This window comes from Dromaius novaehollandiae, chromosome 1, assembly GCF_036370855.1.
Source record: "Dromaius novaehollandiae isolate bDroNov1 chromosome 1, bDroNov1.hap1, whole genome shotgun sequence".
Taxonomy (NCBI): Eukaryota; Metazoa; Chordata; class Aves; order Casuariiformes; family Dromaiidae; genus Dromaius; species Dromaius novaehollandiae.
Window position 1 is genome coordinate 187,534,647 of NC_088098.1, and position 27,375 is coordinate 187,562,021.

The window sequence follows — 27,375 nt, forward strand, 5'->3', positions numbered from 1 at the left end:
TCAATACTTCATGCATAAAACTCTCTGACCCTCCCCCTCCTGCATACTAGTGTTTAATGAGACTTGAACATTTGTGAAAAGCACAGCCAGAAACCAGATTAGCTCTTCTAAGTCTGTGAATAATGAAAAAGATGTATTAAGTTACCCTGCAGGTTAACCCACAGAAGGATTACTCAAGTGAGCTCCTTCATAAGCAGCAAATCCCTACAGCAAGGCCTCTCATGTGATCCAGTTAGTTGAACACCCAGGAGCAGGAATGAGAATTTACTCTTGCATAATATTAAATACAGTCAACCACATAAGCATGCCCTTTCTCACCACGTCTCATGCCACGTCAGTATCCGTTTGGTGATGTTGAGTAAGAGATTACAATTTTGCTTCTGAGCAGTTAAGCTGTTTTCATCCATGGGGAGAAAAAAAAAAAAAAAAAGCTAAGTGGAACACTTAGTGAGCTTGCTAGTACTGAGAGTTAGTTTGGAGGTGAGCTTCATAGATAGCAGTTACAGACGACTGCTTTTTCCTTGCTAACAGCTGGAGCTAATGGGTATGGAGAGGAAGAACAAAGACCAAAGCAAGAACAAAAAAATCAAAATATTAAGAATATCCTTTTGGGGAGCAAGCAACTTTGGTACATGCTTTCAAGTTTTTAGGTTTCTCTGTTCATTAGTATTTCAGATGTGCCACAGAAACACAAAAATTGTTCTACAGGTTCAAGCAGCTGCTCTAATTTTCTGCAGGCATGAGGTGCTTCCCTGCCTAGGAACCGTTTGGGAAGATTCCAGCATTTCCAATGAATGGAAAGATCTGACTCAGATGCAATATAGCTCTGTTCCAGATTCTCTCTCAAGTATGGAGGTAACCAATGGGGCTGGGAAGACGAGCAGCTTTCAAGCTTCCTGTACATTACCTTTCTTTTCAAGTAAGCCCTCAGAATGCTCCAGATGTGAGGGTGGATTTAGACAGGAGTACTTCTCCTGCTCGCCCACTACCTTTCCTCATATTTCTGGAAAGAAGTCTGGAAAGATATCTCTGTAGAGCTGTTGCACACATCCTTTTAAAAGACAAACCTACAATCCACTGTTTCACGTAGAGTGTTTGCCAGAACGGAATTTCAGATCAGCATTTATAGGAAGCTCACAGACAAACTTTTTCTATTGCAGAGTCTTACAAGAGAATGATTCCATATTTTATCACTTTTTCTATTTCTAAAGTCTGACACAGGTAAGAATCTCCAAAGTTGTTTACCATCTATACATTATAGGCAGAGTTACAGAGAGGAACCATTTTTACATTGAAAAATATAATATTAAAAAATATTACATACAGGATAAAACACAGCAGCAAAATGCTGCTCACAGAAATAACATTCAGTCTTTCTGACACCAGTTAAGGTGAAAGTGTTTTAGGGGGAGTTTTCAAAGATGATATCAAAGTCCTTAATTGTTTTTTCATTTTTTGAATAAGACATGCATTAAAAGCAGTAATGTCTAAAACATTATCATCTAATTCATAGTCAGGCACCTGAAGATTTGGCTTTAAGCATCTTCTGAAATCCACAGTCATCGCTGGAGGAATCCAGTTTCACGGAGGCACGAACGATGGCGTTTCTGAAAGCCTCCTCCGAGCTGCAATCCGCAGACATTTGGGGCAGCCTCCAGACTTGAAACATGCTTGGTGAAAGCATGTTTTGCACTCTGTTTATACATACAAGCAGTTTTACATTCAGGAAAAACTGAATCAATAGGTGTGTTTCTTGAAGGATGTTCTATCTAGTTTACCCGAGTATAAAAGTAAACAAAAACAGCACAAGCCCAGAACAACAATCACTGTAATAACTATGGCTAAACATTCTGGAAGGACTCACAGCATTCCACTGAATGCTGCTAAGATCTGACATAGCAGTAATATAGTGCTCTCCCTGGCTTTCTCTCAAGTGCAGACCCAAAAATACAGCCACCCCCAGCAACCATAATTATGTTCAGACAAGTTTGTATTTTTGCTCTCTGAATTCACTGATGCAAGACAGCCACCACAGATTTTAAATATATGTGCTTTCAGTGAAGCATACATGCCAACATGCCCCAGTGAAGAGAAAAGAAGTTCAGTCTGGAACATACCTGTGCATCTTTTGCATTTGGCAATCTGAAATGGAAAGACTAAATCCGCACTCTGACAGAATTCACAGATAAACCCCTTTGCTTGACAGAGCTGTAAGAACGAAGAGAGAGCTGATTTACTTTTAAGTTTAGTCTATCTATCTATTTAGGAATGTCAGTAGGGATATTTTTTACACTGTTAGAGAACCCTGAAATATCCTTACTTCACAACCATCCACATGAGAGATGGAGCTCTTCAGAATATCTTTAAGAAGGGGCAGTAACTGCCCTCGTTTGATCTTCAGCAGGTCATCCAGTGAGAAGAGGTGCAGCTCCTCAGTCAGATGGCTTGGGACCTGTTCGAATTCTTTCAGTACCCTGTGGAGAAAATAAGAGAGAAAATCCAGATCAAGTTACAAGAAAATGTGTTCCTTTCAAGCATATTTGAGGAACATGCTTCTCACTTCTCTAGTCACCAAGGCATCCATGCTAAGTCCTGCCTCACTTTTGCTAACAATTTGAGCTGGTATTAACAAAAACTGAAGGGTTAGGGGTTTAGAATAAAAAGTCTACTTTTTAGGGAAGGGCTCTCTGCTAATCCAGAAACAGTAGGTAAAATTCTGTACAATATTTTAATACATTAAACTAGGTTTATTTATTTTTTGTTAAAAGATCTTTTGAGGTTTTTATCCTGAATAGATCACTTTCAGGTGAAATTGTGTTCATACTGAGTGAGTGAACAGCTACTACTTTTAAAACTTTTCACATGCAATCAATGTAGAAGGTACAGTGAGGATCTTAATGCTTATTTCCATAATGGAATCATGGGTGGGTGAGAGGAGGGGATCATTAAATATATATGTATTCAATTTTGGTCAACACTTAATTGATTCTTTCCTTGAAGAGGTCCATGATGAAGAGAGAACACACCCTGCTTTTAAAGCTTACTTTGCTTATTTCCTTATTTTAAAAATAGTCACCAATTCTGTGGTGAAAGTTTTATCACTCACATGTCTAACCACTAGTGATGCCCAAGGCTTGGGCAGGTGAATACTGAAGTCTTTAAATTGCAGCAGCAATAAAGAAGGTCAGCTTTACACTTGCTAATGTTTTGATATTTTGCACTTTTGGTTACTACTTTCATTTTAATATGCTTATAAAATAAACTGGATTTAGCAAATGACAGATTTCTGGAGAAAATCTTTAAATCCACATGGAACACTTTTGTTATTAAGACAAATCATCTGAGAGATATACATAAATATCTCTGGCCTTTTAAGAACTAGCTAACCTACGAACTAGCTAACCTACGAACTAGCTAACCTACGAACTAGCTAACCTACGAACTAGCTAACCTACGAACTAGCTAACCTACGAACTAGCTAACCTACGAACTAGCTAACCTACGAACTAGCTAACCTACGAACTAGCTAACCTACGAACTAGCTAACCTACGAACTAGCTAACCTACGAGGGACAAAGTAGGAGAAAATATATCTCTAAAAAAATCATCAAACATTTACAATCAAATGTCTATGGATCTTAAAAGGAACATTAAGCTACCACATAGAAGCTATTCTTCACTTGGTATTTGCAGTGCACTAGAAGGAAGCTCTGTTATCAGAATTTTTTCTGATGATCAGATAAGCTTGTTAAAAACTGTATTCAAATGCCTCTTAAAAAGGCAGCTTTCTAAGCACCTTGTGTGCTTTATAATCAGTATTTTTGTGTATAATCATGGTCCATACCTTTCACCAAACCTGCAGGTTTTCAACAGTTTTTTTAAATGAAAAAGCTGTTCTTGTATCTCCTAAAGGATGAATAAGAAAAACAAAACAATTTTTAAATGAAAAACAATTGTATTTATACATTCAGAAGTGCAGAACATTACTATTTGAGTCAGCAACCCTTTGTCAGTACGTCAGCCATAATCTAAAAATAGGAACTTCTCACTCAGCAGAGAGTTAAACAAATGGATTGTCTAATGCACCAAAGGCCTATGAATGCAAAGGCTACTTCTATTCACTCACAAGGGAAGCAAATCCCAATGCTACAAACTGTTTCATGTCAGCACACCAAGCAAGATCTGAACCTCTGTAAGAACAAGCCACAATCTCTGCCTGTGGAAGTCTCAGCCAAGAGGGGAGTGCATAGCAGGTCTGTAATTTTCTGCAAAGCCCTCTTCCTCAAGCTGCGCAGAGGTGGGGGAGGTACAGCCCTTAGATAAGCCAGGGGTGTTTTTGCTAATAGCCCACGAAAATAAGGACTCATTCGAAATTTCTGGAGCTTTCCAACAGCCAGTTGCTTAGTGGAGGTAACTATTTACTGCAGGAGTCCAGCTCCCCAATGAACTCAAACTGGAAACCAGTAAAGAAATGCCTTCCAAAGACAACAGGGAATGAGATCTCTGGTGTAGCCTGGAAATCCTCTCCCTCCTCCCTTTTCATCTGAGGGGAGAGAGAGCAAGCCCCAGAAATGGCAATGGAACAAGGCAAAATGCAGAGAAGTCAACTGTGCTCCCCTCCCACATGCACAGAGCAAAGCACAACCTGCCCTGAAGAGTTTTTCCCAAAAGCCTCAGACCCATAAATTCCCAGTAAAAGGGACCTACTTACCCTCACTCTGTCCATTTCTTTTGTTTTTGTATAGAGGGCTTTGTTGATACATGACACATTGAAAATTGGGTGCTGCCATATGCTGTCCAGTAGGTGTTTGGCAAAGTTGCACACATAGTATTTTTTGAAGTCCCATTTCATCAGTATTCGGGCAGGAATGCAAGACTGGGCATAGCTGTGGCAACAGTCACAAAAGTATTTCCCTAGGTAATCACAATAGCGGAGTCTCCTGATATATTCTGCAAGTAGGTAACAATAAAAGTGTGAATGTCTATGGGACTGTACCTCTTTTCTGTATGTCTATTCAGTCTAAATAATTCAAATCCAGTGCAAGTAAGCAGCAATGATTTTTTTAATTAAAGCAGGGATTTTTTGTTATTGTGGTAAACACATGGACAAGGTTTGTACTCAGAACAGAAAGCTTTCCTCATTGCTACATTTATCAAACAGAACTAATTATATTCATCATCATGGACTCATAAGCAACCATCATTGCATTACCTGCAAAAAGAAAAAAAAACAAACTTCTAACGAACGGAAAAAGGAACTTATCTTGGTGTTATATTTGTATAATCCTTTTTGTGTAAAGCAGTTTCGGTTTGCTTGATTTAACGTGCCATCACAGATTGTTGGTACTTTACAGCCATCACAAATGCTGCTCTTTGTTGGCAGACACAGAATAAGGCTTGAAAGCCTTGATTTTGTGATGAAGACATAAAAAAAAAAATTAAAAACAAACCCAAAAGAACAAAGCCACTCATTCTGTAAGCTTGCTTTTAAAGATTTTTTCAAAAAGATTTTCGTGTAAGTTGGCACAGGCCAGAAATTACATATAAAAAAACAACCAATCAAAAAAAAAAAGCTTGGAAAAATGTAAAAATAGTATTTTGCAGCCTGGAGGCTTGATATTTTTTTAATAGCACTTCCTGTTTTGTTGTTGACAGTCACTAACTTTTACTCTGTATAAGAAGAGTAGCTATCATGTATTCTGTCTGTAATGAGAAATTCCAGGCAGTGATAAGATCCTCCTACTGCCCACTTTATTACAGGCACATACAATAATAAGATTTTCATTCTAGTTCAGATAGAATTTACAGTTGTCATACATCCACGCAGGTGAAGACTGCAGCCTGGTTACTATTTGTGGGGCTTTTCTTTTTGTTTTGTTTTATAATACTTACTGCTTTCTATTGGGGTTCCACAACCAACACATGTAAAGTTTTGGGCAGCTACCACAGCATCTCTCCTGAGTACAAAGACAAACAGTTACCTCTCACAATCCAAAACACATTCTCCCAAAGTACAAGTTACCTACTGTGGCACCAGTGGATATTTCTAGCTTGGAAGTTGACTCCTTCCCCATACAAAGAAGGGTGTTCTGGAAGAAAAGGTTATAAAAAGCAAGCCCTGTGGGGGCTTCTAAAAGATGATCTGAAAGTATTTTAGTGGGAGTCTAAGTATTCTGTGGAGAATACGTCGCCAATTATTGCTTCTAAATACAGTTCTTCACAAGAACTTAAATTCTTTCCCATTTCTTAAGAAATCACCAACATCAAGGAAAAGAGAAAAACCACCACATCTGCCTGAATATTCTGTAACTGAGAAGGCAACTGGCGTGCAACACAGGGAACTAGCCAGTTTCCCTACTTTATGCACTTAACAGCACTTCAAGGAGAGTGAGACCGCACACAACCTGCTTTCCTTCTCCTTGCTGAAAACCTACTATGCATAAAATGTCAGCAGAGAAGTAGGGAAACTGTTACAAATATTCTCAAAGTAATCTCACAAAATTGAATTTTTATGATAGTGCAGATAGCTGGACTCCTAACATCAAAAAGTATGTGTAGTATCTAAAAGGACATGTGACATGTTAATCAGGACGTGCATGCTGAGAGAGAAAAAAAGGTGCCGACAGAAGGAAAAAGATGCCATCCACTTTCTAGTGAAGGTAGTAACAGACACTGCAAAAGGCTGCACTGCATTAGCTCAACCCCAATTTTTGTCTGTTAAACCACCCAGGCTCCTTTGCAGGTTATGGACAAGTCCCATGCTGTCCTCATGACAGCACTCAGATCCCTTAGACTTACTTGTCTGAAGGGTGAATATTAAATATAATTTGAGATCTTGGTGGGGCCCAGCCAGAAGATCCTCTTAATTTGGATACGATCTTTATTTCTTCAGCCAGATTCAAACTGGACTCGAGCTCTCTTGGAATCTCTTCTTTCAGCACAACCTTTCAAGAAAGAAACTCATGCAGATGAACAGCCCATTGGCTGGATACATACTAAATGCTACAGAACACCTCCCTTTATACTCCAGAATTTCATAGTTCAGTCTTCACCTGCATGTAAATCAAGCTCCCCCTTGGTTTAATTTCCCTCAGATCAGGCCCAGGAGAAACTACTGAAGTACATCCTGGTTTGTGCACAACTGCTTAACATCTTAAATGTACTGAAAATTGCTAAACAGAGAAGATATTTTCTCAAAAATTTTTTTTTAAAACAAACTAATAATCTGCAAACTAATAACCCTGTCTGTACTTTTTTTATGCAGTTTCCTCCTTTCCATAACAGTGAAGCAGCTGGAGTGAGACAATGATTATTTGGGGAGCCAAATAAAGACCCTGCTGTTTTCTGCTCAGACTCACTCTCTGCTTAGATGAGCTCAGGCAACCAGACAGTTGAACTGCAGCTTCTGTCTGCAACCAGTGTTTTCTGAAAGCTCTGTACAGCGCTTGAGCTGTTGCTTCAGCGGAGTTACAGCCTGGTTCAAAAGATGATCTGAAAGTTAAGCAATAAAGGTGGTGAAAAATAGCAGCATGGCATCAGCAGCTCCATTGCCCGCCTCCTCTCCATCCCTGAAAAGCTTTCTCCCATTATTTTACTCCTATTCCCTTGCTTTGATACACCGAGGCCCTCGCAGAGCCACAGCCACCACCCTCCAGCAAGACTCGAGGACCAGAAGAATGTCACGCTAAGCCGAGTACCGCAAAGACATTTCCTGTCAAGCAGCGTTCCTTCCCCTTCCCTAGGAGCACCAAATTTGCCCCTCCCACACCTTTCCCTGCCCTGGAAGGAAGAGGCATTAGAAAGCTGGTCTAGCAGAAAAGGCAGTGCGACTGGGCTATTATATTAAGATACACAGCATTACCTTTTATCTGGGGAGACAGACAGACTTTCAAGGTCTTCAAGTTCTGCAGTAAAGGAGAAAATTTTCAAGAAGAAAATTATCGAAGAAAAAAGCTTCTGTAACTCAGCGCTGGTTTATATCTATCTTCTGTGTTACTATGGTGTCAAAATATATTCATCTTTCGAATACCCTCATTGGATGTGGGGAATAACTTCAGCCCTGGCTATAAAACAGAGATAAGGAGTCTGAGCTCTGTAGAGCTCTGACTTGTGCAAGCAAAGAGTACTCCCGAACAGCTACGTCTCAAATCATCACTACCAGCCTCCCTTCAAGAGCAAGGAAATTAACACAGTGCAACTAAGTTGTGCTAGTCCAAGCCCACCCAAAAGGCCCATGACAGAAGGACCTGGTCAGAAATGTCAATGTACAGAATTGATGGAGCACACATTAATTTTTTTTGGACACTGACAAGTATGCTGAGACACTGATCACAAGCATGCTAGATAATGCTATAAAGAAGATAGTAGCAGGTGAGATGAATGGAATCAAAGCACACACACATCTTCATGATGTTTATATAGACAAAAATGCTTATGCAGACAAGGTGTTTACACTGATTGCCATTGATTTTGGCCAAGCATAATTGTTCTGAAGACAAATGCTTCCCCGCTTATTTACATCAAAATAACTCTTGCTACCAGAAGTGCTTTGAGAGTCAGTTCCCCATCCTGAGCTTAGGAAAAGAGGAAAACAAGCGAATCTCTACAAAACCAAAGGAAACAATAAAAAAGCACCTGTTAACAGCAAAAAATAAGATTAAAGTTAAATGCTGCCCAAACTGTTTTTAAGGACCAATATGTAAAACCCAGAAGGTAATTAGAGAAACTTAGGATCCCCTGAGGAGTAGTAAAGCACCAGAGACTGCAAGGAGACAGAGACAGACACTGTGCTCTAGTCCTGAAGTACAGGGTAGAGCTGCCAATGCGAAAAAAAAATCAACTTGTTTAACTCAGAAGTAATAATGCACTGCCCTAAATTCTCTCCAACAATACTGTTATAATTGGCTGAGGCTGTAAAATTAGGTGTGAGTTTCAGACTTTGCTCACCTACATGCATTGCCTTCCTTAAATATAATTCTAGCCCATAAGCCAGCAAAGACACTCATTTGTAGAAAGGAAATCCTGTACCACTCTGGAGTTTCACACGTGTTCTAACAGAGTCACATATACATAGCTCTTTCCATTCTGTCATATCATTTCTCCTGTGAAAATGCCTACTATGTCAGTAAATCTTCCAAGTGATGCAACAGATTCAGCTGAACAATAAAGTTGTTTCTGCAATTATAATTTTAAAGTCTTACCAATAATTACATATTCATCATCTGAGTCACCGTGGCATGGAAATCTGGTAACCTCATGATGTGAAGGTAGATGTACTGAGGAGCTGACATTCAGCAGAGCACAGCCTGTCCAGAAAAAACAAGGCATCAGTAAAACTTTTCCAGTATCTCCAGAGTAGTTGCAGTTATATTTATCGTTTTTGCTTCCCAACCTTAACTTACACCTTTTGTTTACAGAGAAGCTTTTACACACTGGAAGCCCATTCTGGGGAGTCTGTCATGCAGCCTGTCTCTCAAGTACAGGCTTGATCAGGATAAAGGTTCCAGAGACCCAAGCAAAATTATTTTGTATAAAAGGTGGTCTCCTCCTTATGTGCCAGCATACTACTGATTTTCTCCAGGAGTTATGTCATTTAGACAATAAGTTTCATCGCTAAGATTTATCTTATGTATGACAGTGAACTCCACTTACAAAGGCATTTGCCAGCACAAGCATTCTAGTGCCAGGAGCCTTTGTTATCCTGCCTCAAACTGTATGTGCACGACTATTCCGGGCAATTTCACTCAGATCAGCTGTGTGGCCTGATCCGCACACAGCAGAGGAAGGAAAGAGCTGGACTTCAAATCCCACAAAAGAGGATTTAAACAGCAGAGAAAACCAACTAATTGCAAGCATGCTCTATGGAGAGTTGTGCTTGGCATGTCACTTTAATCTTACCTTCTCCTTTTTATATATATTCAAAAAAAAAAGGAATTACAATAAATAAAACACAGAGATGTGACTATTCAAAAGATAGAATTTGACCCACAGGTAACTCACCTGTGGAATAATGATCCTTATGGAATACAGCTTTGACTAGGTGTTGTGAGACTCAAAGAAGGGAATTTGGTTCCAAGAAACACCCAAATTCTTTTAGTATTTTCTTGCACAATAATAAAAGGCAAAGGCTAGCAGAAAAGGTTGCATTATAGACTAAGTAACTTGCCTTCATAACCACTGTCTGAAGAGGCAACAGAAGAATCTGACTTCTTTACTCCTGGATAGGAAGAAAACTCCAAATCAGTGTGATAGCTGCCATTCGATCCACTGGTTTCCTCCAGACCCCAGGACTCTGCCTGTTGGCTTAGGATATTACATTTCATCTTTTCCAGAGATGCTATAATCATATCTGCAACAAAGAAGTGCGCGTTCTCCTGGACACAAAATTGAAACGCTCATTAGTATGCAGCCCAATTTTTCCCCATGCTACTTCAACCCAAGGAATGAAAATGAGAGGCTATTTGGCTTTTCCTTTAAGCACCAAAAAAACCCCAGGGTAGTTCAGAGACAATAAGCAAAAGGCAACTGCCCAGACAATTATCTGACTCACTCTTGACTAAAACATACAATTTGCTCTTATCTTTCCCTCTGTTAGATAAAAATAAATTTGATTACATGTCTAACTGAAGAATAGGTATGCATTTTAGGGATGTAGTCTTCTAGTTACACTGTATTTTTTGGTATGCATGTGTTAATCCATATAATATATTTAATAGGATTTAATTAAGTCAGTTGTGTGCAAGCAGTTTTGCATGCATGCTAGCTTGGATGGGGTCAGAAGTAGCAAGTTTTAATGGGACTGTAGATCTTCAGAGGGTGAGTAGTACAAAAGCTAGTAAAATGCTTTTGCAGGCTAGGAGTTAAGCTGGTGAGGTGATACCACTACGTAGGGAATATGCAGCAGGAGAGTTTACATGGTCAATTCAATGCTGCATAGAAAGTCTTTGATAAGGCTAAGCAGAAGCCCAGGATCTGTGGTGTTTGCACTGCCTTAAATAAAAGTTAGTTGTTTCACATCTTCATTGATTGAGGCATTCCCATGCCAGAAGCAACTCCCTCCATGTTATCCCTTACCATCTTGCCTGCCTGGGTTACCCATCCTCCAGGACAAGGGAACTTTTAAAGCCACCCTAGGGCCACCAACACACTCGGACAACCTTTGGGCTCTCTGCCCCAGTGTCACTGTCATTTCCCCTACCTCCAGCAGAGCATCCCACTGCTGCTGCCCTGTGCATAGGCTTCCACCCCAGGCTCAGCTCAAAAGTGGATGGGTCACTGGGCGTAGGTGCACTCAGGTGCACGGATGGGAACTCAGAGATGCCTAAGATACCCTCCACCTTTGCCTCAACTGTGTGCATTTACATTGTGCAAGACTAAACCTTTGTCTGAAATAACCTGGAAGTACCTAAGGCTACAGATTCTGAGTGCAGAATAATTAGTAATTTTTTTAAAAGTGCCCTTATGCTACAAAAGATTGTACCACTCACGTCAGTGTTCATGACATCCCACACAACCTGCACAGGAAGCATTAAGAAAAACATCAGTCTTTAGAAATAGCTGAAACTTAAGCAGCACAGTAGATATCTGTTCTGCTTTCCAATTGTCCGCAAGCAAATGCATTTAAAAGACTTGTCTCAATATTAGAGGGCCTACAAGTCCACATGGGTGTTTGAAGAGACTTTCATCTTACATGTAACACTGATTAACATCACTTGCTTGGTTAACATTTTCCTCAGAGATGACTTTCAGAGAACTTCAGGACACATCATCAGCAAAGGAAAGACTTATACAGCCTTTTTCCTTTGGAGAGCTGGAAGAGGAAATCTCCTACTCTGAGGGTTCAAAGAGCCTGTGTGGCAGTGGTTAACCCCAAGTTAGTGGGAAAGCACAGCACACCAGCATGTTCTGCTGATAAAAGTAGTCATGAGCATATCTAAGGGAGCCATGTTGCAAAAAGATGGCACAAGATCCTATCTGAGTGACTTAAACAGGGTACATATCTCCCTCAGCTTTCACCTCTGCCTCCCACTTAGGTCTGTCATCCTAGAAAGCTCCCACCTCTGCTGTGACACCCACCTTCATCTCATTTCTCTCCCACTCACATCACAGCGGAAAGTCCCTCTAGATCATCTGGACCTTCTCCTTCCTGGCACAGAACTGCAACCCTCAGACTTGTTAACACTGCATGTATCTTAGTCTTTGGTCTCCTAAGCTTTTACCAGTTTCAAACAGAGATTACTTCACAGCCTAAGAATGTTATTTTCTAGCAGCCCCACTCATGGTGACAGCTTTGTGTAGTTTTTCCACTTGTAATCATAGCAGCCCCCAGCCATCTGCACAGAAACGGCTGACATGATCTTGCCTTCCTCAGTGACCATGGTTTCAAATCCAGGCATCTACTCAGTGGTCTCTTGGTGACTGAGAGCAAATTACTTTGCTTTTGGTTGCCATATTACAGATGGAGAAATGTCACCTTCTTTCTGAAATGCCTTACATATAGAGCAACATGAAAAGCAGTTTCCAAAGTTTCCTATTTTTTTAATGCAGCTTAGGGACACTGAGAGCTTCGAATCAAACACAAATTGCCGCTCCATTAAAAGCAGTGCTATGAACAAAGATAATCACCTCTCGAGCCCAGGATGCGATGCTTCCACATCCACAGAGCTGCAAAAATTCCCTTTTCTAGGCTAACTTTTAAAGTCCTTTTGTGTAAAATCCTACTCATTGCAATAGTTAATTATAGCATTAAACTCTCTTTTCCAATCATTAGAAAAGATACTAAGGCCCAATTCAGCACATAGTTATGTGCTACAGTGCTGTCTTGCCATCTTTATCTCTATTTATATGCTCAGATAGGCTGCCTATCTGGCAACACACCTAAACCCATTTGAAACCCTTATGCAAATTAGAAGCCATTAGATACTGCCTTAAATTACTGCAGGTGTTACAACTACTGTGCTTGTCATTTGCTTTGTAATTTTTTACAGCAATTTCACAAGCTCATCATAAGCACAAAGAAGTCTGCCTCTCCTCTGTCTCCTCACAGTAAAAAGCATAAGGCAAATCCTGTCCATATGCACATAACTGCAACATAGTTTGGGCTCAAAGAATGTGTCTGAGAAAATGCTCAAATGAAAAGGGAAATATTTAAGTGTTCTAAAATACTGCAGTTATTTTAAAAAAATTCAAAGTATTTAATTATGATGGATGGAAAGTAAAAATAAATAAAGAAATGTGTGTTTTAGGTTGAAGGGTTGTTCACTCAAAGAAGGGAAGAACAGGGGAAAATACAACTTTAAGATTATTTTTTCCATCACCTAATTTTTTCCCCTAAAGGGAACCAGAGAAAAAAGCATCTATGGAGATCTAGTAACAATTGACAGTAATTATTGAGAAATGCCTCTTGACACTTTATTTCATGTAAAATGGAAAAAAAATGACAACAATTTTTTTGATGCCCTCACCTTCTCCACATCTTCTGGAAGCACAAAGATATCCTGCAAGGAACGATTCAAGGGAACAGCGCTTAAGTTCAAAGGTGAAGTAGAACCTGTGGGTGTAACATAAGCTTTATTAGTTGTTTCTTCATCTACAGTTCCCAAGATGTGTGCAGGGTGATTTTCAGAGAGCAAAGCAAACTCTCTTTCCCCAAACTGACCACAGCTGAGGTTGGATGGAGCAGCAAAAGGAGAAGTAGATAGAAACGTGAGACACAAGTTGGCCTTTATACCCTGGCAACCTGAAACATGGGTATCAATCACTAGGAAAACCCAGTTTAACCCTCAACTAGCTCCTAACCCCTGCAAGAGGAAGGAGCCTCACCCAATGCAACCAGCAGAGGCACACCTGGTGGTCCTACTAAAATCACTGGATCACTGCTGGTATTGTACAACTACAGCAAGCTCAGGAAAACTTTGCCATTATGTTTCCATACCTCAAGAGACACTCCCACCTTTTTTTTTTTTTTTTTTAATAAATGCAGCACCCATTACATAGTAATAAATCCAGGTGGAGCACATGCATTAACCGCAGTATCCCATGCTTCCCAAAATAGCAGTTTCCTGTCATTTGCTGCCAAATTATGATGAGTATGCGAAACAAAGTTAATCTCTTTTCTCATTAAGAACGTTTTACTGCGAAGCAGAGAACACATCTGTTTTTCTGCAGGTTTAAGCTGTACCACAGATTGTTTCCTAAATATAAGTGAACACAGTCACATTCTTCATTTACAGAAAATTGAAGGCATGAGATCAAACCCTGTGTTTTGTGTTCAGATCACTCACAATTACTGCTACAATAAATTTGGTAGAAGAGTGATGAAGATTGTGTGTTTTCTGTGAGTGTACAATGCTGAAGCTCTCAAAAGAGATGACTCCAGTTTTGTACGTTAACTGATGTTTGTTTACTGCATCCCTCCTTTTTGCTCTTGTACAGACTGATTTCTATTTCACCTACAAGGTCTTTAGGAGGGCGTCTTGCTGGTGTTTACAGTATAAAATCTATCCTATTTAAATGCTACCATCGTACAAGCCATTTAATGCCCTTGCAGATAATAGGTTTTAATCAAAGATTTTTTTCACAAAATCCAAAGTTGAATTTCTGTTTGAAAATCTTAAAAAGGGGAAAGAGGACCCACAAAACACAAGACTAATTTATGAAGACTAAAGGACACAGGACTCTCAGGACTACTTCAGATTCTTTGTATTGTAGTAAATCTTGTTGCGTCACCCCAAGCATTAACGAAGTCAGGCAGGTAGATCAGCATGGCGCTAGAGCACAGCAAGTTAGTCTACATTATTGTAGAGAATTGTTAATACTTATTAATATGCTGTGCTTATTGAGGAGGAAAACAGGGAAGACATATACCATGCTGGTGACTGGACTTTTGAAAACACTTTTAATCAGTGCAAAGTCGCTATACAATTAGGTTACTTTCATACCTATTTGATGACTCATCTTACTGGATAAACAGTGTGTGGGGAGATGTAAGTACTGCTAAAGACTAACAGCTGGATAAGAACTGGCATTGTTATCAGTTAAGATAAGACAGAATTGGGGCTTTGAATATAAAAGAGCAGAAATAAGGAAATGAGTCAAATGATGTTTTTTATCTTCAAAACGTCAGCCCCAGCAAACTGGTAAGGCTGACAATAAACGTCATTTTGAAGTCTAAATGGAAGCTTTCTCTCTTGCTTACCCTTTGCATCCCACTTCCACCTTTTGCTAAGATGACTGTAAAGTGGAACAATATCAATTCTGGTTTCACACTTTTAAATGAAATTTAGTTTTGTTTTATATGAAAGCAAAGTTGCACACTGTGTGACGTCTGGGTGCCATACAGAATGGCGGGGCGGGGGGGAGAGGAAGGAATGGTGGAGCACTCCAAAACAAGAGTTACAGCATGTCATATGTGTTGCTAAAGGTGCTGGACAACGTAAACGAAGGTAAGATGCAAAGTTAGAATAGTTTTTCTTTAAAACATGAAAAAGAACAAAGGTGGTGGAAATGAATTCAGACAAGACAAGAGCAGAGGAAAGAAAACGCTAGAGACAGACAGAAAAAGTCTAAAAGAATGATGACTGAAGGGGAGACTTAATGAGACTTATGTATTGCTCAGGGAATTTAACAGAAGGTAGACATTACTCTGCTTTCCTCATTTTTCTACAAAAGAATGTGCTGTTTCCATACTGAAGCAATCTAGTTAGGACGACTAGGAAAAAAGGCAGGAATAGGATTGGACACAGACCCATACCAAGAAACATGCATGTTGTATGAGCACTTCAAAACATGAGCATTTATCACTACAGACAGGTTTTACTGGAATCAAGTTTTACTATGACACTTAACTGAACAATTACTATTCTGAAATTTTTACTCCCTTTCCAGAAATCTGGTGACAAATGGAGGCTACTGAGGAGATTTTTAGAGAACAGCAGTCTACAGGAAGGAGCTCAGAGCATCTAGCAATGGGAATCTACTTGGCGTCCGACCCAAAATAACCTGTTTGCCCTTCTGCTCCTTAGCACCATGACCTGGGGGCAGCTGAGGTTGAGGGAAGAGCTCTCCTAGGGGCCACAGGAGGAAACGGCCTTGACGCATACAAAGGTTCAAAGGAAGAAACAGCCCTGTGAAGTGCTGGTGACGCACCAGCCGTGAGGCCCCCCAGAAGAGACCAAACGCAGCCACAAACTCCTTGTTAAGAAAGACTCCCTTATTAAATCCCACTAAAAAAAAAAAATTTTGATCTAAGTCATCATGACTGTCATCTTGTGCATCCCTTGCATATTTCCAGCCCTTTGTAATCAATGTATGAGAAACAAAAGTGATATCCTTTGAAATAACAACAGAAGGGAAGGTCAATCAGGAGATACACCTGTGTACTTCCTGCTCTCAAATAATGCATTTTATTTCTTCTTTTTCAGTTTGCCATTTGCTTCCCCTGCCTGCTTTCTCCTGCCTTGGGATTTAAATGGCTGAAAGTAACAGTGAATGGATGAATGAAGAATTTTCTAAGTTGTACAGAAAAAAATCAAAGTTTGATGGAGAGAGAGCACAATGTACAACAGGATCTCAGCTCCTGCAAGGATCACTTTTTAGCTAGTAAAAGCAAAGACATTACTTTTTCAGTCACCAGGCTGCCTTTATCCTTATTGCTCTGATCACCTTCTAGAGAAACAAAAACATTATTGACCCCACAGAAGCTTGACACACATCCCACTTACGTCAGAAAATTGTGGCACAACTTCTCTGTTCTTATACACGTGCCTCATGGTCCCTGCTGACATTTAGAGACTTGGCTGGGTTTTCCAGATGAGATACCTAAACCTGCATGGCTGGCTGAACCCAGCTCCAACAACAGGGTGTGGTTTGCTTCTCGCCACATCTCTGCTGGGCACTTTTCAATTCTATCATGTCTGGATCAGCCAAAAAAATACCCAGCAGACGCAAACAACCATTGTTTTTGCCATACCTGTTGACAACAGCCTACCCCAGAAGGCCAAATTATTAAAAAGTCCCTCTTCTATTATTTAAAGAGTTATTAAAAAGCTAAAGCTGTATTGTTTTAAAATACTTTAAAACTTCAATTGTCGAGAATTAAAATTTGAGAATTAAAAATAAAATATTATTTTAATATTATTAAAGCTTAATTAAAAAGGTAATAAATTTATCAAAAAAAACCCTACTACAAGCCTCTGATCCTGCAATGGCACTGCAGACTGAGGTGTTAGATGTGCTTTGAGTGAATAGCCAGATGGTACCAGACCTTGGAAATGGAGCTTAACAATGTCATCACTTAGCCCCTGATTACTATTAACCAAAGAGATAAAACAGCCTTTATGCTCTTTATTTATAATACAAAGGCAGGCCAATTACCACCTCCGACCTGTCTTCCATCCAGTAGAGAATCAGCTCTCAGTTGCACCATCTTCTTGGGACTCACTATCTAGTAAGATTAGGATATCAGATACACATAAAATTCTTTACAAAAATAAAATAAAAATGCTTCATCTCACTGTAGCAAAGGATGCCAACAATAATGTTAGGTACTAAACACAAGAGGACTGTTCTGCTGCTCCAGCCCTGAGCCGAAGCCCAGGAAGGCTGGCACATCTCACCATTACACAGGTTCCACCCCGAGGCCAGGTTTGCTTCTCCACTTGCCAGCTTTGGGGCACGGGGCTGAGCTCTGCTGTAACCCTGACCAAACAGCCTGAACTCATTCCTATGAGGCCCCATGCTGCTGGGGGCTCCACAGGAACAAGAAGAACCCAACTCAGTACAGATGAACTCTGCTAGCAGCTTTCATCTGCTCCTCTTCACCGACAACACCCACTCGGTGTGGTATCGGCACACTCTGAAGCAGATAAAGGAGGAGTAAAAAGGTTTCTGATCTGCATTCAAAGGGGCGACGTATCTCTGAGAATGGTGCACGCAAAAAGGCGACGAGAAGAAGGAGGGAAAATAGTTCAGCTCTACAAGCTCGTTGAGCCATAACAAGAATGGATGTCAACCCAAAATCTGACTCAAGGGGGTCCCCTACCTCCAGCTCATGTCAAACACCAGGAGATGTCTGGAGGAGCCAGTGCATATCAGTGAATCACTACCAAACACAAAGATCTTTGTCATCTGCTTTCAGAATAAGAATAATTGTGAAGACAAGATAAAGTCAGTGGTAGTCTCATCTGCTGGATGATCTGCACTGATCACAGCTCAATGATTTTTACATTTTATCATAGGGTCTCTAAGGAAGCATTCCTGTGACTGCAGACCAAAAGCTAGAAAGCCTCCTGTTTCACTAACTCTAACACTTGCCTCCATTCTGAGATTTCTGTTTCTTTCCTCTCACCCATGTCAAATGAGAGCAATTGTATAGTCATTTGCAATTCCCATAAACAAGGCCAATTCCAATTACAGTAGTCCCTCCATTCCTAGTACAGAAGTTTTAAAACTAAAGATGGGCCTGCAAATGTAAAGTTACCTGGCTGATCCAATGGCTCCGGCCGGGAAAACCCACATGGAAAACTGCAGTCACCGTGGCTGACAGATGCAGGCTCCAAAGCACCATGATATTTTAATGGATCTACTGGCTTACTAACTGTTGAATCTGGGAGAAAACTTGTAAAAGCCAAGTCTCGTTCTGGGGAACTGAAAGAGTTTCGATGTTCTTTTCCAGAACACACAACGGCCGATGTGACAGTGCCTCCTGTTAATGTCACTTGGGTAAAGCAGTCCCGCTTCAGAGGGGATACTTCCGAAAGAGCGAAACCATTCAAGGAGGAAGTAATAGCATCATTGCCAGAGTAACGTGGGCAAAATAAAGGATCCAGCAGAGATTTAGTGGAATCACACTGCGTATTGTCCCAACACACCCGATGCCTTGTAAACCTAATATCCGTTTGTGTACAAGCAGCACTGTGATGTGTGGAATCGCTATCGCTGTCGTCATTGTTATCCCCATCGCTGCTCTCTTCCCACCGTTCCAAGTCACTGTCTGGATGTTCAGCTCTCTGCATTGTGGTCTGCTCTGACAGCAAGGAGGGCTTCAGACCAGCTGCATTTAGAACAGACAAGAGAATGTCTTTGATAGCTTCAGCGCTATCCGGGTATGATCCAAAACTTCCTGCATGTCCAATCACTGCTGGCCTCAAGTATTCATCTGTTCAGAAAAAGAAAGAAATCAGTAAGTTAGGAAACAAATTTAAAAAGGCTAATTGAATAAAATGCCATTTTCACTGTTGACATGGTTGAGGGGAAAAGGAATAATTGAATTCAAGCACCACTCTGCAGAAGGCAAGACCTAGTTGGAAGAAGTAGAACAATCAGGAAGCAATTCTGTCATTGATAGGGTCATAGGTAATAAATCAACAGTAAAGTAGGCTGCTTCTAGCCAAACGCATACAATTAGTTAAGACTTTAAGGGTGGCTGGTTGTTAGTGTCCTCAAAAACATCATTGTTCTACAAAACTGGACAAAGTACAATGTAAATAACTATTACAGCCCTGCTATTTACCATTTTCATGTTTTGCTTCTATTGCCAATAAGAAAAGGTCACTTTCGGGGACAGCGGGGAGAACCACGCACGTGCACGTGCACACACACACACTTCTAATCCCTGTTTGTCAACTCCATATCCTTCCCTGAAAATCATGGGCTGTTGAGAAAGGCCTGGGCTCCTATCAGTAGGTATTAAGGTTTAAGAAGTTCTCCAGAAAAGGTGTGCTGGAATTACATTGGTATTTCATTTATCCCCTGGAACTACTAAAATTCTGCAACATCTACAGCCCACAACAATTATTTCTGGAAGATAACCTTACATGCTTCACAACAGATCAATGCACAGAAAAGCTGGAAATCTGTATGCCAAAGGTGCTGTCAGTGCCTGATGAAATTTGTGAACTACAAAATTCTATAACCAAAGTAGTTAACTAAGGAAGTCTCCCAGCATTATTAAATAAAGTTTTGGAGGCTCAAAACCTGTACAAACTTTAAGAAAAACAATTGGCATTCCAGTTCTCATACTAAACCATGGATAGAAGATAAGTTACAGCAAGACATATGGAGGATCAGAACAGCAGGAAGAAAAAAGCATACACTTTGTAATAAAAGGAGAAAAAAAAGAGAGAGGTCATGTGCTTACAGGTTTCAGTCAGACACTTCCTTCTCATGTGGAAAAGGAGAAAGCCACATTTAGCTCATTAGTCAGAGGGGTGGCAATATTTACATAACTCATAAAGAAAATCGGCCATCACAGTGAGTTCATTAAAAAGCCTCAGAAGGAATCAAGAGAACTACCTGCCACTGCCCTAAGTAATCTACTGCAAAACTGGAATGCAACAAAAAATGAAAAAAGCTGCTTGTAATGGCAAACATGACAAGAGAAGTGCGATGTAAAAGTGTACACTGCAATTGGTAGCTAGCTAGTCAAGAATAAATCAAAGTCTTATACCTTCAACAAAAAGCCTCGTAGGAAATGCTATCATCCAAGCAATGAAGAGCTTAGGCAAAAGGTTGATATTTTTCAACAAGAAACTATCAATCACATTGCAACAAAGAAGGGATCAGCTGTCTCCTTCCGGGAAGATAAGTTGATCGTAAAATTCTAAGAATAGATACAACCAAGAAGATTCATTTCCAGGGCAAAGATCAATTACTTAGGATCACGAGGAATGGTAAACACCACTGCCTGAAAGAGCAGCAAGTCTTGCAGACAGCAGACTTTGCCCAGAGGTTGCTCTCCTTGGACATACCTCAATAGAAAACAACAAACCTTCCCACAAGCCACTCACCTGCCAGCATGCACTCAAGCTGCTTGGTAGGTAAGAGTTTACTAATGAAGGCAGCCAAACCAAAACCAAAACCTTTGGAAAAGCAAGCCTATAAAGAGCACTTCTCATCAAGAGGAAGCAGAAAAAAATAACCATTAAGAACAACGCATAGAAGCTATGGTGCAAGAGTTACTCCGCAGTAAAACCAGATCAAAATGAGCTGAACAGTTCATCTGTGACAGTGATCAGGACCAGCCACCCGCCACTGATCAGGACGAGACTCTAGCAAGGATGCAGAAGTAGCCACAAAACTGCACTTTTGCTTGGCTGGTGTTTGCCAAGCAGACTCTGCACTACGAATACCTTGCCAGCATAGCCGACCACTACAGAGCAAGAGCAGGAATGAAAAAAATTACAGCTAGCCGACTTTCAACCTCTCCTCCACACACCCCCAAAAAGCATTTTTATCTTTTCAGGGAAAAAAAGCACTTTGATAACTATCAAATGTTTCAGTTGCACAAATATAACTTAACCCAGGCTAAAAACATTACCTTTTCTGTGCAGTCATAACATTCAGTCTTGCCACCTTTAACTTCTCTTCCGTTCTCCTATTACAAAGGCCAACCTGAGAGCCTGTTTCCTCTCATCCTTCACCTCCACCACTCCAGCATGCTGAGCATCTCTAGTACAAGTCACATAACCATGGTGACTTGCTCTGCTAAGTATCTGTTCTCCTTTCTCTTAAATCAGCTAAGACCAAGTTTTAAAAGTTTAACTCAAGTTTCTGCACTGCCAAGCCTGAAAGGAAATTTTAAGCCATTACCAGGAATAGGTTAGTTCCAATTACAAAATCTCAAGTTTAGTTTTGCAACTGATACTCACATGAGTAATTCTCGTAATTTGTTAAAATCTGAGAATGGAGTTCTTGAATGAGTAAGGAGTTAAAACAACTTCCCAAGAATCATCTGAACTGTTCAAGGATTTTACTCAAGCATTCAAAATGCTGGCATAACCAAAAGAGCCAAACTACCCTTTAAAAGGCAAAGAACTGTACATTCGAACTCTACAATATACTTAGATGTCACATCTTAAAAGCCAATAAATAAGGTTTCCTCTTCACTCAGATTTCATTTCTTTAAAACAGATTTCATCAACAGCTTTTACTAGTACTACGAGCGCCAGTAAAGGTCCCTAGAGGGAGACATTTTAGAATAAAATGGCGTACCTGACAGAACTGAGATTTGAGGTGTCGGAGCAAGACAGCTAATCCTTGCTGGAGTATACACTGAGGGATTTGAAGAATACGCTGTTTCTGTAAGGATCTCCTTGCAGCTTTCCTGATTTATCTAGAACAAGAATACACAGGCAGACAATTTGGTTATATGACAATAATACTGTGATGATGGTGCCCCCAGTCTCACACTTGTCACATCAGGGGTTGCAAAAGAACACTGTCAGTGCCTGAATTTCCTAAATGCCTGTCTGGAAATCTCCTTAAGCATGTATTATACAATGAGCTTTGGCATCTTAACTCTGTATGTTGCATTTCACCCAAAGGCAGGTGATCAAAAGCAGCATTTCAGAACACAAGCCCACTGTTGGTTCTAGTCCCGAGCATTTAGTTACAAAATTAACCAGAGTCTGGTAAGACAGGCTGTTTTCCCTCACCACTTTTAACTATCAAGGCAACCATACTATTTTATTTATTTTTTAGAAGCATGTTTTCTTAGAACAGAGATTACAGATACCTACTCAGGTACATGCTCAACTCCCCTACCACAAGCACTGGCTGATTTAAAATGAAATTGTTCACAACAGGAGTGTTAAAATGTGCATTTGTCTTACGCATGATAAAGTGCTGAACTCAGAAGTTTATGTATTTGTCAAAACAGCAATGATGAATTGGAAAAGAATTCGAGGAACTGCCAATTTGTAGCTGGAAGGAAGGGCCTGTTTAGACACATACAAGCTATGAAGTAAATATATAAATAAAGCGCTGACTCCACTACCATCACCTACCTGATCCACATGCTGCCTGATCTCCCAGCAGTACTGCCTGAGATCCAGTGTGGTCACATAACCACGTCTGTCTAATTTGATATAGCATACTATATGGACTATGTCAGCAACATGCTTGATTCAGCATTAAGCAAGATGTGACACAAATAGATAATACTCGATCTGGCATACAGCCTGCCAGTATAAGCTGACAAAAATTCTGGACACATTTGAACTGGCCGAGTGGGTTTATACTAGATCAGCACTTTGCTTTGTGCAGTCGTGATGCTTCTGATTCAGTATTTACAACCCCAAAGCTCGATTTATTGCATTGTCAAATGAGTGTACGCTGAATCAGGGCAAGCAGTTTAACTTGGATGCAGAGGGGCTAATTCCAATAAGGAAGTAAGATGCACCCAAACCAGCACAGCAACAGGTCCCCCCCCCCCCAAGCTCACAAATCTCCTGCTCCCTTTCCATGGCCCCATGGGTGTGCACACCACAGAAAGGAGGGGAAGCTCTCCCCAGCCCTCCAGCATCCTCTGTTCACCTCCAATTCCCCCTGCAGTCCTGAGGGAGAGTTAGGTGACTCAGAGATCAGACCCTGTCCAAATTCCCTTCAGGCTCATGGAAAGCAGAAGTTTCCAAAGCAAAACCCCAAGAATTTCCCTTTTAGCTCAAGAATAATGTTTCACAGCAGAAAGAATAGGCTGCATTTCAAGTACTTGGTGTTTAATTACATCAAAGCTTAGAGAAATATTCTGTCCCATAACTGATTTGGTACCATCTCTCCCCCCCAACATAGAAAAAGTGTTGTGTATGCAGTCTTTACTACACACGAATACCACGTTGTTTAGATTATCGCATAAAGTAATTCTTACAGGAGCTCAGCTATTTAGCAGTTAATTCAATAAGAACTTGCTTTAGGTCGTCACTACATCAGTAGTTAACTGACTCTGCCCTCAGTATAACTGCCCCACACCACACTGAATGCAAATACTTTGTTAGGAAGCATAAACATGTTTTAAGATAGCGGGTTTTTTTAAACAACCCCTCCATCTCTTAGATCTTATCATAAGCAACTAGTATTCTGAGAAATCTGATAAAAGATTTCCATTTACTTTAAAAATACTACCATTTAAACAATACCGCAGATCAGTAATAAAATACAGATGAAAATTTTCCCCAAACAAAAAACATAACTAAAGTGTTTATCAGAAAATAAGAAAACAAAGATGCCTTAAGTGTACTGCGACATACAGCCAGAGTTAATAAAAAGGGCTGACAAACAGTTTCACATTTTTCACAGCACAAGTTAGCCATCCTTTATTCAATTTTGGGACCCTATCTCCAAAGTTCAACTCCACAATGAAACTGCTCTCTCTTAAAATACAGTATTTACTACAACCACTGCAAATTAAAAGCCATAATATATATAAAAATATATTTTTTTTAAGTGCCCCCAGTTAATGAAAACACTGGGGGAGTTTTTAGATTCTTTCTTTGCTTTACCTTTTTAGAGCTGGAGCGTTTGAAGACTTCTGCTCCGGCATAGCTACCTATAGCTACTGCCTGGACAGACATGATGGGAAAACGTTCATCTTTTTTGGTCAGCTACCTGGAAGCAATTGAGAAAGAACTGGAAAGAATCAGAATGATTACTGAATTAACCACGGTTTTCCACCTGTTTTGCAGACACTAAATAAATCTTACGCCAGAACACTTTTGGCGGTGCCTCTGCGCGCTCGCAGACGCGCTGAGGAGCGCAGGAAAACGAAGAGCTGTTATTACAGAGCAGCTCGGCGAGTTCATGAAACTCAGCAAAAATGTTCCTACCACAGACACGCAAAACGCAGCGCACTGCTTAGCCCGCCGCAGCCTGCAGTTTTATTACAAAAACAGAGGAAAGACAAAGCAGACTCAGTCATGGTAAGAATCTTGTACTTTGTTGTTTTATAGATATTAAAAAAAAAGCCGTTCACACGCCGCTCTGCGCCATTCAAGGGAGGCGAGCTGCACGGCCAGTAAATAAAAAACAGTATTTTTCTCTTTGCCCTCGAAAGGCTCCACTGCGCTTCCCCGCGAAGCGAGTCAGCCCTTCGCCCGGGAGCACCTAGCCGCCTGTCCCGCGTCTCCCGGGGGCGCGGAACGCGCTTAACGCAGACCGCGCATGGGCCGCGCCGGCGAGGCCCCTTTTCCCGTTTATTCGGGATTTCCCGCCGCACCTGAGCCGGCGCCGAGCCACCCGCGCTCCCCTCCGCGCCGCGCCGCGCCGGCCGCTCCCGTTTGAACCCCAACGGCCAGTTCGCCCCTCCCGCCGCCCCGCTTCGGCCCGCGCTCCCCTACCGGCAGCCAGCGCTGCTCCCGCCGCGGCCGCCCGGGGGCCGAGTGTCGGCGGCAGCTCCTGCGCGCCCGCCCTGTGGGCTGGGAGCGCCGCCCTGCTCCGCCCCGCCCCGCCCCGCCCGCTGCCGCTGCCGCCGCCGCTGCCGGGGCCGCGCCCGCCTGCAGCGGGCAGCAGGTGGTGGCGGCCCGCGCTGAGGGGCTGGGGGGGCCGGGCCCGCCCTCGCCCCGCCGCTGAGGCGGCTGGCGGCGGCCCTCTGCGAGCCGCAGGGCAGGCCTGGTGGCTCGGCAGGGTTTGGGATGGGGACACCCCTAACGCGGTCGGCTCTGCCCCGGGATTTGGTGTTAGAAATGCCGGGTTAGGTTTAGAGAAAAGATGGAGAGGCCCCATCTGTGAGAGTGGCCTCGGGTCAGTTTTCTTAATGTATGTTCAAAACTTGTCCCCTAGTAGCTCGTTCTGGCTAAAAATAACGTGAAGGAAAGCTGAGCTGTAGTCATGGATCTAAAAAGTTGCTGATTGTCTGTAAAATGCAAAAATACGTGTAAGAACTGAAGAAATTGCAAGGCATGAGGAAGTGGAAAGAGCATGCGAGTTCGTATTACACCGTGCAGGAGTAATTGGAAGCAGTAAACAGAATGCAAAACAGCTGCAGCTGAAAATTGGGGCTTTCAGTATCTCTGGAGTAATTGCCTGCCTTTTTATGTCTTACGTGGAGTAAGTCGAGCACAGATGTCAACTTGGCCAGCAAATGGAGCAATGGATTTGGGCTGTGGAAACTGCTTGAGCCACGGGCCAGGCAGCACTGTTCTCCTCTGAGCTGGGTCTGGTTGTTATCCCATGCGGTATTTTTCAAATTCCCGGCTGTAACATGCTGATTTCATAAGGTTATTTGTAAAAATAAATTCTGGTTTTGAGCAACTTGAATATTCAGGTGGGGAAGAAGAGGTAGGTGAAGTAGAAGAGGCCGTAAGTTTCTTCCCGGTTCTGCTAGATTTCTTAAGTATGGCAAGATTAGCTGTTAAGTTTGTCACTATTCCTATAAAATTTTCCAAAACCCTCTTCACAAAAAGCGTTATATAAACGCAGAATACTAAACATTGTCTGAGAGCAATACCACACAGGAAGAGAATGGTCTTTCAAAGACTTTCAGATCCCTTTGGTACTTTTTCTTCTCCACACGGCTCTTTTTATGGAGGATATGTGTATTGTCAGGAGTTTCTCTCATAATATCTCTGGAAAAAAAAACTGTCAAACTGGTAAAGCAGAAATAAGTGCAGTTTTTTAGCTATTTGTGATTTCTCTTGATTCTTTAAAAAAGTAGTTTCTTTGACTTCTCTGACTTCCTGTATCTTTAACAGGATCCTCTCAAACTCTTTGCTTGGGATGCAATTAAAAGCTGCTCTATTTTTTGCAGATAGTACAAATAGATGAATTAGAAAGCTGGACAGATGCAGAAACACAAGGAAAAAGAGGAGATGCCAGCCTGTTTTTAAAGACAAAGACTAGCATGCACCTGACTGGCCACTTGCCCTGGGTACCAGAATGACTTCCACTGACTTGGGCAAGAGGGCAAAAACCAGCTACTTTGTCTAGTGTAGATGCCAAAATACAGTACGCCAGCAAAAACTTGCCACAGCAACTCTTTCACCAGAATGTCAAAAACCTGAAGAGTGAGGTAGCGAAAAGAGATGGGTGGATTAAGAGCTGATATAAATATGCTTGTATAGAGGAATCTTCCTCCATTTCACAACTTGTAACTGAGGCAAGGAAGTAGGTGAATTGGAAATTTCAGGAGCAGCCAAGCTGTATACCACAGTGAGATTTTCGAGCTACAAAAGCATACACTGGGAAAGAAATGAAAGCAGATGTCCCTGATGTCTGTAATTAACCCAGTTTCTTGAAATACGTTTAAGGCATTGTTCCTGACAGGGGCCCAGGACAGTGCTGAGTTCATAATGTTTATATCAAACTGCATGAAAGAAACAGGCCTGCTTTTTAAAAGCAGCGAGTAGGGTATTCTGGAGCACACAGCCAAAATATTTCAGCCTTGGCAAGGACCATTTTGAAGAGTTGTACAGAGAAGCCCTGAAGACTTCTTATTTTAAGTTTGAAGGCTAATGTTGCAGAATGACTGACTTCTACTTTATGAAAATAACCATAATTGCTAATTCCCAGGGGAAAACTACCTGCAATGAGCTCGAAGTTAAAAATAGCAGCCATACCTTAACAAAAAGGAACTATAAAAATAATTACATGTAAAAAATAAAATAA

The 27,375-nt window shown here is 41.2% G+C and overlaps 1 protein-coding gene across 2 annotated transcripts; it reads right to left on the reverse strand.

Annotated features, from left to right (window-relative positions):
• Positions 1 to 248: 248 nt before the first annotated feature.
• Positions 249 to 25,197, reverse strand: RUBCNL (rubicon like autophagy enhancer). 2 transcript variants are annotated; one of them, XM_064504847.1, is made up of 16 exons: positions 25,110 to 25,197; positions 24,276 to 24,381; positions 21,991 to 22,111; positions 18,479 to 19,156; positions 13,464 to 13,549; positions 10,166 to 10,373; positions 9,201 to 9,305; positions 7,862 to 7,904; positions 7,359 to 7,491; positions 6,799 to 6,944; positions 5,893 to 5,957; positions 4,712 to 4,950; positions 3,845 to 3,906; positions 2,321 to 2,474; positions 2,118 to 2,208; positions 249 to 1,694 (listed from the first exon to the last, which is right to left on the reverse strand). In XM_064504847.1, exons 2-16 carry the CDS (start codon positions 24,345 to 24,347, stop codon positions 1,582 to 1,584), a joined length of 2,316 nt encoding a protein of 771 aa, XP_064360917.1. In that variant the 5' UTR covers positions 24,348 to 24,381; positions 25,110 to 25,197; the 3' UTR covers positions 249 to 1,581. The 2 variants fall into 2 exon arrangements, with proteins under 2 accessions (XP_064360917.1, XP_064360918.1); XM_064504848.1 differs by having other exon boundaries at positions 24,276 to 24,402; positions 25,110 to 25,188.
• Positions 25,198 to 27,375: the final 2,178 nt, after the last annotated feature.